Raw genomic sequence first — 15976 nt, 5'->3', positions numbered from 1 at the left:
GCTTTTTTCTCTCCAATTCTGTCTTAATAAAGCAATTCTATCAATTAACTATCTGTTAAAATCTTTTCTCCCTTTAAGTATTGATCTTCTCTATCTTTCAAACGAACTAAAAATTTACGTAAGTGCTAACTAGTTTCATACTTTTCGCCCATATCTAATTCCTTTATAGCCCCTTTGTAATTAAAAAGAAAGTTAGCTAGCTTGCTAGAAATATAAAAATCAAATCAAATTTTATAGATTTTAGTTTTCACTTCTACCGTATTAAGCAAAATTTGATATATTTTCATTGTTTTAATTTGTTAATATTTAAAATATTTAATGCTATTCTTACATGGGAGTTTCAGAGTAACGCCAGCATAAGAACCTAAGGTGTAGAAGTGTTGTATCCTAATGTTAAAATAATTTTTTTTAAACATTTAATTGCATTTTAATGTTGGTAGAATTATAAATTATTTGATAAAATTATCTATTTGTTATCAATTAAAATTATTACCAATATCCATAAAGAAAACCGCCAGTTAGCTTGATTGGAATGTTGTTTCCCTTCAAACAGTAAGCTACTAATCCACCTAAAATAACGAACTATGTATTTCTGCCCCATCTTTGATTTGTACTTAACAATGTCTTTTCATTTAATTATGTAAAAGTGTTTTTTAATTTGAAAGTCACAATTGAGAAATAATAAATTTATTCTCATCTAAAATAGACTTTTACCTCATAAACATTGTACTTTCTTTCAAATTCTTCATCAGTTTTTGATTCAGATCTGGTTAATGTGTATAAAAAGCTGCTCACAACTTAAAAATTTTTTCTAATTTCACTGTTTTCTAACATTCATATAAAACAAAATGTTAGTTAATTCATAAAGTCATTATGAGTCTAATCTTTTAGCATAAGAGGCTATTTTAATCCTATTTTACTTAAACCTATTTGTTAGGTAAATGGCTGACTGGTTTCTACTTGATTTGATTCTTATTACTTGTTACTCATCTTATAATATAATTTATTAGAATACAATAATTTAATTGAGTGAATAATTTTTTGATTAAATTATTATTCATCACACACACAATCACAAAGAAGATATATATATTAAATGTAGTATCAAAAAGGATCTATCTATCTATCTATTTTTGCAATCATCAAATTAGTGTTTTCTTTATAATTTAAATTCTTTTCTAGAAAACATAAAATTACATTTTAGCACTCTCTTCTTTAATTATCTACAATATAAAATTAACTGAAAAAATAACAACCAATAAACAGCTAAGCATATATTACTGCTTAACTTTTATAAATTAACTGTATGAATATTAAAATATTTAAAATATTGCTTGCACCAAGAATTTGTTGAATCCAAAAAAAATTTAATTGCATAATTTTTTGCTTATTTATAAACAAATCTTTATTTAGCTTTGATTAATAAATTGAAATTTAAATTTTTATCAAAATTTACAAGTTTTAAAAATAATTAATTTTGTGGAAGCAAGCACGCAAATATTGAATACACTTTTTTGAAAATGAACCATACAGTTTTCCATGTGCAAAATTCAGCAGACATTTATTAAAAAAAGAATAATATTAAATTTGAGTTAAGCATACATTCTGATAAAGATATTGATATGAATCTGTAATATTTGGAATAAGAAGTTTCATTTTAACTCAGAGATTGCTTTTTTGATCCAAGAAATGACAAAAGTGGATCGATTTCTAAAAATTAGATAAAAAAGATTTTATTTGCTTATCTAAGATATTAAAATGACGAAAAAGTCATTTAATTCCTTTCTTCAGTGATATCAAGTTAGTGGGGAGGAAACTTAAAGAGTGTAGTTTTTAAGTTAGCGGAGCTGAATGGAATATTTCCGCAAAAGGATATTGTTATAAAATCTATATAAGAAAGCATCAGTAGCGTTTCTTCTTATTCGCTTAAAAAAGTATGCAAATTTACTATTTTTCATATATAAATTATTTAGTTACTTATTTACTTACTTACAATAATATGAAAAGATATCAGAAGAAATATCTTTGTTTTTTATTGATTGGTTTTTTGAGGATCAAACTAGTGCATTTCATTTTTAGGTCTTTGAAATCTACAGCTAAATATGCAAAAATATTAATTCAGCTGACTCATTAAAAAATTCAACTCAAACAAGATAATTATCATTCAAAGTAAATTCATTAAAGCTATTATTTTTTAATAAAACTCTTTAAAAATTTAAGATCTTAAGTAACATGCTTACAAATTTAGTGCTTGCTTAATCTAAAAACTACAACTAATATATAGTTTAACATATAATTCAATTTATAACATCTAAGAAATAGCAAATCATAGAAATATTTTGCAACAACTTTAAATCAGATTTGAATTCTGCAACTTTCAAAGTAAAGATAATTTTTTTCAATTCAATTAAAAAACTTATCTAAAACTAAAACTAAAGCAATAAATAGAAGTAATTAGTCACTTAAACTAATTAACAGAGAGCTAATTTATATTTCAAGATTTAATTAATTCGACCTTTAACATTGCCTTTGACATGCTAATAAACTTGTAAAATGATTGAAATTTTTACTTTGAAAATTTAAATTTTGGAAGTTGCAAAATGTAATTGACTATGAAAAATTAAAATTTAGAAAGGACGTTCATGTAATTTTAGAGTATCACAAGTAATCGTATGAATAGATATCTAAAAATGAGTTATTAAAACAATAATGTAACTTTAAATTAATTCAAATTAATAAAGCATTTAATTTAAATTGAATAAAGATGCTCTCGGTCTTAGAAATTCATTGGAAAATTAAAACTATTAAATTAATTTAGCATTTGTAATTCATTAGCTTATTCAAAATAATGACATATAAATGTTTAAAAATATATCTTCATTCTTATTGGCAAATATTGATGTTATAGAAAAGTTTGAAATATCTTATAGACATTTCCTCATAAAAAGGTAAATAAATAAATAAATTTATCTAAGATTAGATAAATGTTTTATTAAATTGTTTTTAGATTGTAATTAGGAGAAGGTGAAAACGAAGCAAACTTTTTTGATATATTGTGTAAAATTATTGGAAGTAATAAGATTAGTCATATCACACAAATAGTTAGTGATTTGAAGAAAGAAAAGGATAAAATGTGGGTTCGGTAAAGAAATTTATTGAAATAAATTGAATTTTGAAATTAATTTTAAAATAAAAAAGAGATAAGAATGTTTCCATTTTGCTAATAAATAAACAAAATGCTACATTCCAGCAAATTATAAATTAGTTTCAAAGATAAAATATTCCTTAAATCAGTGAAATCTAAAAGATAATAACAAATATTTTTACTACTCTAAAATAAAGTATGTCTAAAAAATAATTTCTACTTACCAATGATGTAAAAATATATTTATTTAAAGCTAATTAATTAAAACTGGTGTTATTTAAGATAATAGTCAAAGTATAGATACAATTTTCAGATAAGAATTATGTTGTTTAACTCTCTCTTGATTAGTATTCTCTCTTAAGCTAATTTTAAAAGAAAAATTAAATTAAAAAAGATGAACTTAAGTATATTTTATTTCATTCTCAAATAATTAATAAAAAATTACTTTTTAACAGAAAAGTATCGTCCTTGAATGATGAAGATTTTCAACTTAATTTACAATCACTGATTAATTCATCGTTTAATGGCTAAAATTTACTATTAGTTAAAGATGTAAAGTTATTTATTTACTTTTAAGTGTTAGAGGGAATTCAAATAATTATTTAAAAAGGATGATATTTAGTTTAATCTTAAATTTGGGAATAACAATTAAGAATATGACTTTTCAATGGAGTGTAATGTTAAGTACTTGATTGGTCATTTCCATAAATCTTCCCAGAAAGAAAATAAAAAGATAGCCATTTCTTTTGAAGAAAATCCTGGATAAAAAAAATATATGTAATTATTTCTCTGCAATTCTATTCACAATCATTCTAATAAATTAATTTAATTAAAGTATTGAAGCAGGTATTGTAAAAATGGCAAAGCAATTAATGTCGTTTGATAAAAATGTCATATTTTAAAAGACCCTTGATTATTTGAGAGATAAAATACAGCTTGATTTTACCAACTTTGATACTGCTCTTGAAGGATTGATAAAAAAATAATACATCGAAGACAAAGGGTAATGTTAATTAATTAATTAATTTTAATAATTAATTATTTATTTATTTATTTATTTATTTATTTATTTATTTATTTGAATTAATTCATTAAGATAAAATTAGTATAAATACATTCCATGAAAATATTGTAAGTAAAAACCTTTAAGTAAGTAAGTAAGTAAGTTAATGATCACTTTCTATGCTAAAATTAATTAGCTATAATAAATTATAATTAATAATTACCTTAATAACAAACTTCTCTACATATTTATAATTGTTTTATATATGAAATGATTTATATATATTTTAGTAACATCTCAAAAAATTTTTGTTCTTAAACAACAATTATATAAAACTTACTTTTTATTTTTTATTTAAAATTAACTATATTTATTATTACAAAGAAAAAATATCAATCTATATTTTCTCATTAATTAACACCAATATTTTTTTGTAGTTTTAATTGATTGATGTAAATAATTTATAATAAAACAATTTCAACAAATAAATTTACTTAACCTCTTGGTTAAACTTAATTCTTCATTTATTTTTTTATAGAAAAATACAACTAAATTAATTTACTACTTTCAAGAATATAAAATATATATTAGATAAATTTAGTATAGCAAGATGCCATTCAAAAATTCCGTTGTTTGGATGTCACTTATTATGAATTTTAAAAAAAATTAAAATTTTTATTTGATAGAGAAAAAAATAAAAGATAAATTTTATATATTTAAAAAAATTTAAACTGTTTATATTAATTAACCTTAATATAAATAAAGACTACATATTACAAAATACTAAATGAAAATATTAATATTTCTAGTTAAATATTTTTAAAAATTAAAATAAATAAATATTTTATTTAACTGAAAAAATCTATATCTTTTAATTTTATTTCAAATAATTTATTAAGTTTTTTTTTGAAATTATTAAAATATATTTTTAGTTAAATAATTTATTTATGTATTTAAGTTACTAAATTAATTATGCATATTTAGTAAATTATTTGTTTGTTTAAAATTCACAAATTTTTATCAACTTCTGACTAATAAATCAAAAGAAATTAATAGAAACTAATATTATCAAGATATGCAAAATAGCATGGAAAACCTAAGTTAAATCAAACAAAAAGCGAGGTCCGAACTCAGTGGGTAAAAATAGTGAATCATGATTGTAAGTACAGTTGATAGATGTAGATGTCATCATTACAATTATATAAAGCATAAAGCACTGGTAACCACTCATCTACTTAATTAACTAACTTTCTTTTCTAAAAGGAGAATCATGCCTGTTTAGAGGTAGATATTTATATTCTTACTATAAACGTTTTTTTTGACCATCTATAATAGCTTGTGTTTAGTCAGCAAAAGATGTATTTTATATATGCTAACTGAAAAAGAAACCTAGAATTTAGAAACTGAATTAGTTTATTGTTAACAAATATCCACTAATTAAAAGATTATATTTTTCGAAACCAACATAAGCACTTTATACTTACAGAGAAGTAATTTCTGCTTTGTGTCCTAATTTTATTTATTAATATTAAATTACATTTTTGTAAAATTAAAATATGTTAAAAAAAATATTATATAATAAATAAAGAAATAATTAACTTACCTGATATCAAGTAGAAGTACTATACAAGTGCTAACAAAAATGCATATGTAGTCAAATCTGAGCCTCTATTTTAAGATATTGAATATGAGTGATAAGTATCAAATACGTAATGGAATATCAAACAAAGGTAAAAAGAATGCTTATTGATAAGCATTAGCAAGGTCACATTAAGGTTAATAATATGGGCTAGAATATACTTATTAGGGAGATATGAGCTTTTATTTTTAAAAATCAAGTAAGCATTAACAAACATAATTAAGTAAGATATTCTTGCAACATAAACATTCATTATATTGACTGTCGAATTTTCATTTTATTCTAAAATCACAAAGTATATAGTAACAACAAGGAAATTAGCCAAAAAAAGGCTTTTACTAATTCCTTAAAATGCTTTTTTCTTATTCAAATAAAAGAAAAACATGATCGAAGGTATACATATGTGAGACTCAGTAAAAAATTTCATAAATTTAGAAATTAGCTCAAATCTGACTTGTTCTTGAGTATACTTTATAATTAATTATAATATCAAATTAAATACTGCTTGATTTTTCAAAAATTTAATTAAATTAATTACTCTTATTGATTATGTAACATCAAAATATTGGGCTAAGTAAAGTATTATTGGTATAGAAAGTAATTATAATTGCATTTTTATATTTTTAAATTATCCATCCTTGAATAAAAAGAAGCAATCAATCATTGTACCTATAGCCAACCCATACCAAATCATCATATCTTTATTTAAATATCAAATAAATATTAAATAAATAAAAAAACAATTAAATAAACAAATAAAAAGGCAATTAAAAAATAAACAAATAAAAAAGTAATTTAATAAATAATATTTATTGTATTTAATTTTGGTTATTATAATTTTACCTTCAGTACGATGGGCGTGAAGAGAGTTCATAGAGTAAGCTTGAAATCCAAAATACAAAAAGAAAGTAATTAATCTTCTATTGATAATGCTAACAGGAAAAGATAGAATTAAACTTTCTTCTTTTTTCTTAATCAAAAATGTGATATGGGCAATATCTTTTCCTATATAACATATATAATAAACCAAGGTAGGAATAAGCAGTAATCCTATAGTAAATCCAAGAGTTATTTCAAATAAAATTGAGATTCCAACTATAGATAGTAGAAAGAAGCAAAAATACAATATATTAGACATTGTTAATATTCTACTTTAGCAATAAATAGATTTGTCATAGTGATTGCTCAAGATCATAAAATAGATTGCTAAAACTAAGCATAACAAGCTGATTAAAATAAAATTGATGTTTCCTATCAGTATTTATGGAATATTCATTTGATTCCAAGCTTTTCTGCAAATTTCTTTTATTTAAACTTAGCATTTCTTTACTTTGTTGATGTAACTAATCATCATTTCTTCCTTCAACTCAATATTTTACTAATTATTTATCTTTTTAAATTCCTCTTCTAAATCATCCAAACTAGTCTAAATGAATAAGTATTAGTTATCTGTCATTTTTTTTGATAGAGATTAAACTTTTTAGATATTCTTGTAGACTTAGTTTAAATTGTAGTGATAATCCTAATTAATTTAAAAACAAATATATGCATTCATAAGATTTATATATTTATAAATGTATTTAGTTACTTTGAAAATTTATTCGAGTGGAGTGTTTGCAGGATAGAAGTCATTTATGATTAACCCAATATTGTTATATGGTATTGGGATTCCAAATAGCATAGAGATTGTGGAAGGGATGTCAATTTAATTAGTGAGTTTCTTGTAAGTAGGATCAAAGTTGTTAATTCTAGGCTCTTTCTTAAATCCTTATTTTGAATATGCAAAAATACCAACAGATGTTTCTTCAAATGTACTTCCTCCATGATGACCAGATTCAGACATACCATGATCTCCCATTAATATAAGAACATCATCATCATTCATTTATTTAATTATCAATCTTAATTATTAATCCATTTGTGTCAATTTTTTAGACATTTGCTCATGATTGCTATTTAATGCATGGCCAACATGATCAACTCCATTGAAATGAGCTAAATTTTAATGTTTAAAAATACTTAATTTTAAAAAGCAATAATAAATAAATAAATACCTATCAAAAATTTCAAGTTTGGCTATTTAAGTTCTTCTTCTAAATGATCAATCACAACGTTGTCAGTAGTATGGAAATCAAATATATCTAAGCTATCAGCATAAAAATCTCTAGTGAATTGCTTAGAAAACAAACCTGTCCAAACATCATCTCCTAAATGAACTATTTCTAAATTATGTCTTTGCATTTGCAGTAATAAATTGTCCTCTTCTCTCTAAATAATTATTTTAAATTGAATAAAAAATTAAATCCATGAGAATGTATTCATTTTCAGTATTTGTATTTAAACAACACAAGATATTTGCTTATAATTAAACTATTTAACTAAGTTCTTTCTTTCTTTTTCTTTCGTTTATTTATTTGTTTGTTTGTTTGTTTGTTTAAGTTATTAAAGGATTAGTAAAATGGTGTAACAACTTTAACAAATACTTAAATAAGATTTGTTTTATTTAGCTTCATTTTAATTATCTTTATTTATAATAAAAATACCTGTGAAAAAGTGAATGTAGCTGCAATTTCAATAAATGATGGAAGATTGCCAATAGTTATTCCCTTAATTCTTTAAGTTGTTGCTGTAGGAGGATCACTATAACCTTATAAATGAATGGTATTGTTAGGTTACTTCTCCATCATTTCTTAAATTATTGTCAGCTTATTTTTAAAGTGTTCTAAGGGAGTTCCATCATCATTTTCTTCAAATTTTTGAGTAAAATCGAATCTAAGCGCATCAATAATTACTAAAATAACTTTGTTTGCCTATGGCTTTATAAATTCAGAAGTTGATGAAATATCCGGGAGAGTCTCTTTTATGATAAAAAAACCATTTTGATAAACATACATGGTTGATATAAGTAAAGCAAGGAATTGCAAAACTAGTAAAAAGATCTTTTTGTTGGAATTCATTTTATTTAATTTCAAATCTAATTAACTAACTAATCTTCTACCTATTTAAAAACTTATTTTAATTAAAATTTTTTTCAAATTATTTATTTAATCAAACTATGCTTAATATAAAAATTAATATATTGTTAAAGGATATAAGTAAAATAAATAAAATAGTTAGATTTTGTAGACAAACAAGCATATTGATTAAAAAATATAATCAAATTTATTAAAATCAACAAAAAAAGTAATTTAATTACACACTGATTTGCTTAACTCATACTTAAGACTTAAATTCAATTATATAAGATTACACGCGTAGTATTTATACATATAATTTATTTTAGATTCTTAAAAAATAGTGATTTAAAGAATTATTTGGTTAAGTTCATCATGATTAATTTCGATGCTAATTTTAAATTTTTAGAAACTAAAACCAGAAAAAAATTTACACATTTATGTGAATTCTAGAATAAATGAAATGGATTGATTATACAAACAAAAAATCAAAAACACCTATTTATTAAAAAATTAAATAATTTATTTTTAATGTTTAAACTATTTACTAAAATTAGCTTAAATAAAAATGCAAATTTTATTTATATAACTTCATTCATTTTAAATTAAATTAGATATTTACACATAAACTTCACTTAGTAAGTATTAATCATAGTTTTTTTATAAATAAATAAATATTTAGAATATAATTTTATTCAAAAATACCTTCAATCAGTTAATTTCTAAATAAAAATAAAAAATTCTTTCTAGATAAAAAGAATAATTAAAAGTGAAATATTGAATTTTTAAGTTTTGAAATGCTAGCTAGTATTAACCAGAATAAAAAATGACTCACATTTAATTTATTTATTTATTTTTTAATAATTTCATTAAATATTTACACGTAAACTCCACTTAGAAAAAATAAATAATCATCTTTTAATTAATAAATATTTAAAAATAAAATTTGATTGAAAAAAATGACTTTAATCAATAAAATAAATAAATAAATCAATCAATCGATTTCTTAATAATCTTAGAATAGGTCTGTAAAAGAAGCTTATTCGTTATCTATATTAAAATCTTCATCTTCATCAAAATTATCTTAATTTTCATCAATCATCTAATTTTTTTTCTATTTCTTTTTTTCATTGCTTAATTTTTTAACATTTTCATTTAAGAGAAAGGGATTTAATGGAATCTTCTATGAAGTCTTTAAAGAAGAATTTTTATTTTACAAAAGTTAAGAAAATTATTCATTAATTTGGAGAATCTAATTTTTATTTTATTTTGGCTGTAAAGGTTTTTCATTTATCATACGAGATGAATCCTCATTCTAGTAATCATCAATAATTATCATTTAACTGTCTTATTAATTCAAAAGTTCTCTATAGGATTTTCTCTTTTCCTCACTAATGCCTACCTCAACTTTTGGATTTAAATAATAACCTAGCTCGGAGTTTCTTTTCTTTTTATTAGAACTTTCTTCTAATTTTATTTTATTTTAAAATTCTACTTATAAATTAGCTTTATTTCTATCATTCTCGTTTTCTATTAAATCTATAATATGAGTTTGCTTATTGCTACTATGATTTATCTAGTCTTGCTCAATTTTTGTTTTTCTAAAATTCTATGATGGTTCAAATAAGCTATTAGAGTTAGGCTAAAACGATCCTAAAGTAGGCAAAGGTGTTGTATTATTTTCATTTTACTTTTCTAAACATTCATTAATTATATTTTTTAATTATATTTTAAAATTTATTTCATTTATTTTTTTAAAATTTTAAAAATGCTAAAATTAGAAAAATTAAATATAAATTTTTCAAAACAAAATGTTAAAATTGTTTACATGGATTGCATTTTATTGTGAGTTAATTTATTTGGTTTACAATTTAATCAATGTTTTCTCTAGATAGATTATGAGAATCCCTAATCATTCTTTTCTTCTCATTAAGTAAGGCAGCAAACTATTTTGAATTAAAATTTAAATAAGAACTTAAAGTTATTAATCAATTATCCAAATTACTTTTTTTATTAATTGTTGTTCTTGTTTTTTTGCATCTTCTTGTTGTTAAGTTAGTTGTTTTTTTAACAAATCATTATATTTTCTGAGTTATTCGTTTTACTTCTAAATAGATTTTACAGATTCCTTCATTTTAATAAAATGTAATTTTATCTAAAAATTTTATTTTAAATATTCATACATTTTTTGCAGTGATTAGCTTTTAGAAGCAATCAAATGAATATACAAACTGTGAATCAACTAAATGAGGCTATAACTCAACTGTTATGAGGCTGTACTTTAATAATTATTTTTGGAATTCAAATTAAATTACATCAAATATATAAGTAAATTTACTTTAATTCTTTAATCGATATAGTTGATATTTAGCTATTATTTTTATAAAATTAATTTTATTATTTTCTTGTTAATGTAATTAATCCATTTTACTATTTTAGAGTTATCCCCTGGTTTATTGCTTGACACTAAAGAGAATTAATGATTTTCTGATTTTTTGTTATTTAACTGCTTTAAAATATTATCGAAGTATTCATTGTTCCATGTAATTTCTTAGTTCAAATCAGTATTAAACACTATATTAATTTTAAAAATATCTTTATAAAACTCAGCAAATCTAATTTCTACTTATAAAATTCATAATTTTGTTAAAAGAATTAATTTACTTTCAGCTTTAAATATTTGAATCTGTTCTTTTCCATTCTGAATACTTGATATGAAGCACTAAATAACGCCTTTGATAATTAAATGTTCATTATATTTAATCTAGTAAAGAACTTAACTTACCAATCGATTGTTTATCCTTTTTAGTGATAGTGAATTTTTTAGATATTGATGAAATCAGATAAATTGTTTAGCCTTTTATTTTTACAAGATAAAATTGCAACCATAAACAACAAAAATGAAAATAAAAACCTTGAGCAGTTTCTCTTTTAGTAAAAAGATTAAATTCTTCTGAATGTGTGTTTTGTTCTAATGCAAACATTTCAATTGAGACGAGATTCTTTAGATAACTTAGATTTTTTCGCCAAAATTTTTTTGAATTTTTAATTTTAATTAAGGTTTAATAAAAAGATCGTGTTTAATAAAATTAATAAAAATAATTAATGAATGAGTGTATTTGAGATTGATTGATAGATAGATATTTTACAAATCATATAAATAATATTTTTTTAATCATCAAATTTCAAGTAATTTAATTGTTTACAAATAAATATATAAAAAGCATAGAATGAATTAGAATTAAGGAATCATAAATAAACAGTTAAAATTAATATAAATGTTTCTTTAAAATATAATTTAAAAAATTATTTATTTACTTACTTACTAATTATTTTTGTTTTTATATATAGGTAGCTTAAAAGAATAAAAAGAAAATAGAGAATTTTAAAATGCTTTAGTCAGCCTTTACTAAAACTTTAGTTTTTTTGATGGCGTTTGCGTTTGAGTTTGAAAGATTTTTTACAATTAATATTTTATTTTTTTTAAAGCGAAATATTTCAAGTAATTTAATTTGAAACAAATAAATATTTAAAAATTATTGAATGAATTAGAATTAAGGAAATTAGTTAAAATTAATACAAATGTTACTTAAAAATATATCTTTAAATAATTTAAAAAATTATTTACTTATTTATTTATTTATTTATTTATTTATTTATTTATTTATTTATTATTTCTGTTTTTATATTTAGGCAAGCTTAAAATAATAAAAGAAAAAAAATAGAGAGTTTTAAAAAATATTTTAGTCAGTTATTACTAAAAAAACCTTAGCTTTTTGGTTGTGTTTGAGGTTAAAAGATATTTAGCAAATCGTATTATATTTTTTTAATCAGAATATTTAAAGCAATTTAATTGTATACAAATAAATATATAAAAATATTGAATGGATTAGAATTAAGCAATAATAATTAAAATTAATACAAATGTTACTTAAAAATATAATTTAAAATAATTTAATAAATTATTTACTATTTATTTCTGCTTTTATATGTATGTATATAGGCAGAGCTTAAAAGAATAAAAGAAAATAGAGAGTTTTAAAATATTTTAGTCAGTTTTTACTAAAACTTTAGTTTTTTTGGTCACTCCCTTGATTCATTGGAGTTGTTCTGTGGGTTAGGGTTCTGTTCAGCTGAATTTTTTCAGGAATATTCACTTTTTCAATTTAAATATGATTTGAGCCTTACTTTGGTTTTATTTCAGTCATATTTTCTTCATGTTGTTTAAGTAGTTTAGCATAGGCAGATTTGAATTCTACCTGCTCGCTCTTGTAGCTTTAAAAGTTAGCATAATATGTTTTATCGTAATTCATATATTCAATGTAAGAGAACTGTATTAAAGATATATATGCTAGTATATCAAAAAATATGTTGAGAATATTCTCCATGCGAGACAGGTGAATTTCAAATTAATCGAAATTAATGCAAAACGAAGAATCTTTTATGTAATTGCAAACCCTGTTTTTGCTTTTCTTTAAGTCTTGCAATTGGTTTCTTTTCGTTTCTTCTAGTTGACGCACTGTTTGTCTGTATTTGTTTGAGTGTTCAATAATTTGGAAACTTACATGATAAAGTGTATCTTTTTTTACTGTTGTCGGGATAAGACATTCAACACCCTTTTTCTAAAAGAGTTTATATTCTGTCAAAGTCAAATTATTTTTCTTAATCAGTATTTTTTCAAGCTCATTGTCTTCATTTGAGTAATTTACTAAAGAGTTTAGTTCAGTTTAAGCAAATCTACTTACGTTTTTTATATCTATTTCTGTTAATTTATTCTGATTTTTACGCAAAAAGGAAAACATATCTGAATTACAAATGTAGCCGTCTTCATTTTCGTCAAGCAAAATAAAACAAAGCACCACCTTTTACTTAGGAGTTAAATTTAATAGCTTCTCTACTAATCTCACATATGTCATGTAATCTACTTTTAACGGAATCTCTAAAAATGAAATGAGCTTCTCTACCAAACCTTCATGATATCTCTTCAGCAGGTACTAGCGGAAATTAGCTCTAGTTGTACGTATATTGAGAATTTATTGCTACTCAGGAGCATTTGATATTTTTTTAAATATTTGATGCAAGCCTTATTCCTTGTGATTGAGCTTTATATGATAGTAATGAGAGTGATTGTTTTTGTTTAAACTACCTTCTGATTAAATTATTTTGAATTACTATGATATACTTCTTTCTTTCCACTCACTTGCACTTATCATTTTAAACTAATTTGGATCATTTTTCTTTTTTAAAGTAGAGAAATTTTATTTAAGAGTTTTGTTGCTAGGCAGATTATTTGTAAAATAAGGAATATCTTAAAAAGAACGATTTGTTTTTTTCATAGAGTTATCTCTATTCATAATTTAGGAATAAGGGCCTTCTTCATTCCTTTTATACACTGGACTTGCAGCCAAAGACTTTGCAAGAACCTAATGAACTCCTTCTTAACTTTATTTTTGTTATATGAAGTCATTATCTATTGAAATATGATTACTCTTTTATTTAATGTCAGAGAAATAATGTGTTTTTCTCAAAGCGCTTTAAATTTTTCTTTCAGTTTAATTTTAATTAGCATTAATTGATTAAAATATATTAGGAGATTGCTAAATACTACTAACTTATTCATTATTACTATTATATGATATTGAGTAATGTTTTTGTCTCTTTTTAAGCAAGCTGCTCATTGGAGCTGAAACAAAAATGCTTTAATTTCCATTATTCCTTGAAGGTGTTTCTAATCTCCGATCTTTAGATAAAGCCGTCGTTTCCCTATAAGAGTCTTAATCTTAAACTAGTTATCTCTCTGTTCCTACTTCACTGTTTAAATAAGATGGTATTATTGTTTGATCGTTTCCATAAAAGCTTTTGTTATTTAAGTCAAATTTGTTCTTGTTAAACTTTAGTCTTTAGTAAGCACTATTAATACTTTATTACTCTCTAGAAGAATTTAATTCTCCTAAATTATAAAATGAATTTACATTTGAGCTCAACTAATCCCCTTGAACCCTCTGATTAGTAGAAAAAGGGCGCTTCGAATTGTAAAATTTATTCTTTTAAAAAGATTAAAAATAATTTATTGAAAAATTTACTTTAATTAATCAGTTAATAAAAATAATCAATGAGTGAGTGAGTGAGTGAATGAATGATTTATCAAGTAATATTTTAATATTCAAAACATTCTATTTGCTTATTTATTCTTGTAAGTAAATTAAAATGGGACCAAGCAAATTTTGAATTTCATGCCAAATTAAATGAAAAATAAATCAATAACTTACTGCAGTATTCTCCATTTTTGAATTAAGCGTGTAATTAGTTTCGTAGCCACATTTTTGTATTGAATTTGGTGATGTATTTTATGATTGATTGAATTATGAATTATATTCAAATTAAGAACTAGTTTTACTAGGACTGTATAAAGAAAACTACATCCTTCTTTGAGTATTTACTGCTTGCCCTTGCATGTCGTTATTCTTAAGAGTCTGCAAAAAAGCACCATAAAGCTTTTCTTCTGCAACCCTCTTTAAAAAGCGTTAAATATTGAATCCATTAGCTTCATCAAATAACCCTTTATTATTTTAACGTTCTTTAGCAATGTAAGCTCTCTAATCATTTTTATTTGTTGAATTTTCCGCTATAGCTATATCTCTATACTTTTATTCGTATTATTCCTCCACATTTTTAGGTCTATTCTTGTTGAGACTCTCTGAGTCTATATTTAAATTTTATAAATTAGGATTGTTTTTAGCATCTTTTTCTCCTATCACTTGAATCATTCCCTTAGAAAATTGAAGCGACTAAAAACCATTAGTTTAATTAAGTATTTATCTCTTTTTTACAGAAAATTTGGTAGAGGTTTTTTGAAATTCCATTTCATTATGCTATTCTTCAACTATACATTAGCTAGTGTTAGACAAATGGCGAAGGCCTGTCTTTTTCAGCTCATTTAAATCATTATCCATGAGCTGCTTATTCTATTAGTTAATTAAAGAATAATTATTTATTAAGCAAAAGCTATTAATAAATGTTGATTTATTTTCTTTTAATGTAAATTTATTATTGGGTAATCTTGCTTGATTTTTGATATCTAAAAATTTCCTTATTATAAGCCACAACAAATTTGATAAAAATATTAACAATATTTATAATTACTTAGTATTTAGCTAATTATAAACTGCATTCATTATTAACCTTCTAAATTTATTTAATAATCAAATAATATTTTTATAAAAGTTTATTTGTTG

General features: G+C 22.4%; 5 protein-coding genes across 5 annotated transcripts; 1 reads left to right on the top strand and 4 right to left on the bottom strand. All coding sequences in view use genetic code 6, as the record gives it.

Annotated features, from left to right (window-relative positions):
• Nucleotides 1-224: 224 nt before the first annotated feature.
• Nucleotides 225-834, bottom strand: TTHERM_00383650 (hypothetical protein; the record flags this gene model as incomplete). The annotated part of the gene is made up of 3 exons (XM_001015550.2): nt 225-387; nt 494-624; nt 715-834. The coding sequence occupies 3 exons, from the start codon at nt 832-834 to the stop codon at nt 225-227; spliced, it is 414 nt and encodes a 137-aa protein (XP_001015550.2).
• A 686-nt stretch (nt 835-1520) lies between these two features.
• On the top strand, nt 1521-4269 carry TTHERM_00383640 (cullin protein neddylation domain protein; the record flags this gene model as incomplete). Its single annotated transcript, XM_001015549.2, has 13 exons — nt 1521-1934; nt 2008-2169; nt 2221-2382; nt 2439-2548; nt 2632-2711; nt 2765-2948; nt 3008-3142; nt 3199-3376; nt 3428-3549; nt 3601-3697; nt 3756-3922; nt 3981-4148; nt 4242-4269. The coding sequence occupies 13 exons, from the start codon at nt 1521-1523 to the stop codon at nt 4267-4269; spliced, it is 2007 nt and encodes a 668-aa protein (XP_001015549.2).
• An 802-nt stretch (nt 4270-5071) lies between these two features.
• Nucleotides 5072-8832, bottom strand: TTHERM_00383630 (type I phosphodiesterase/nucleotide pyrophosphatase). The gene is made up of 7 exons (XM_001015548.2): nt 8331-8832; nt 7842-8055; nt 7376-7782; nt 6631-7309; nt 6326-6486; nt 5752-6256; nt 5072-5657 (listed from the first exon to the last, which is right to left on the bottom strand). Exons 1-7 carry the CDS (start codon nt 8742-8744, stop codon nt 5188-5190), a joined length of 2850 nt encoding a protein of 949 aa, XP_001015548.2. The 5' UTR covers nt 8745-8832; the 3' UTR covers nt 5072-5187.
• A 903-nt stretch (nt 8833-9735) lies between these two features.
• Nucleotides 9736-11725, bottom strand: TTHERM_000383629 (hypothetical protein; the record flags this gene model as incomplete). Its single annotated transcript, XM_012797537.1, has 9 exons — nt 9736-10436; nt 10570-10687; nt 10747-10869; nt 10925-11020; nt 11080-11112; nt 11173-11315; nt 11406-11474; nt 11527-11598; nt 11656-11725. The coding sequence occupies 9 exons, from the start codon at nt 11723-11725 to the stop codon at nt 9736-9738; spliced, it is 1425 nt and encodes a 474-aa protein (XP_012652991.1).
• A 1068-nt stretch (nt 11726-12793) lies between these two features.
• Nucleotides 12794-15694, bottom strand: TTHERM_00383620 (hypothetical protein; the record flags this gene model as incomplete). The annotated part of the gene is made up of 2 exons (XM_001015547.3): nt 12794-14785; nt 15011-15694. The coding sequence occupies 2 exons, from the start codon at nt 15692-15694 to the stop codon at nt 12794-12796; spliced, it is 2676 nt and encodes an 891-aa protein (XP_001015547.2).
• Between the last annotated feature and the right edge of the window lie 282 nt (nt 15695-15976).

Source organism: Tetrahymena thermophila, assembly GCF_000189635.1.
Source record: "Tetrahymena thermophila SB210 genomic scaffold scf_8254652, whole genome shotgun sequence".
Classification (NCBI taxonomy): domain Eukaryota; phylum Ciliophora; class Oligohymenophorea; order Hymenostomatida; family Tetrahymenidae; genus Tetrahymena; species Tetrahymena thermophila.
The sequence above is the reverse complement of the archived record's forward strand: the minus strand, read 5'-3'. Positions and strand labels throughout refer to the sequence as shown.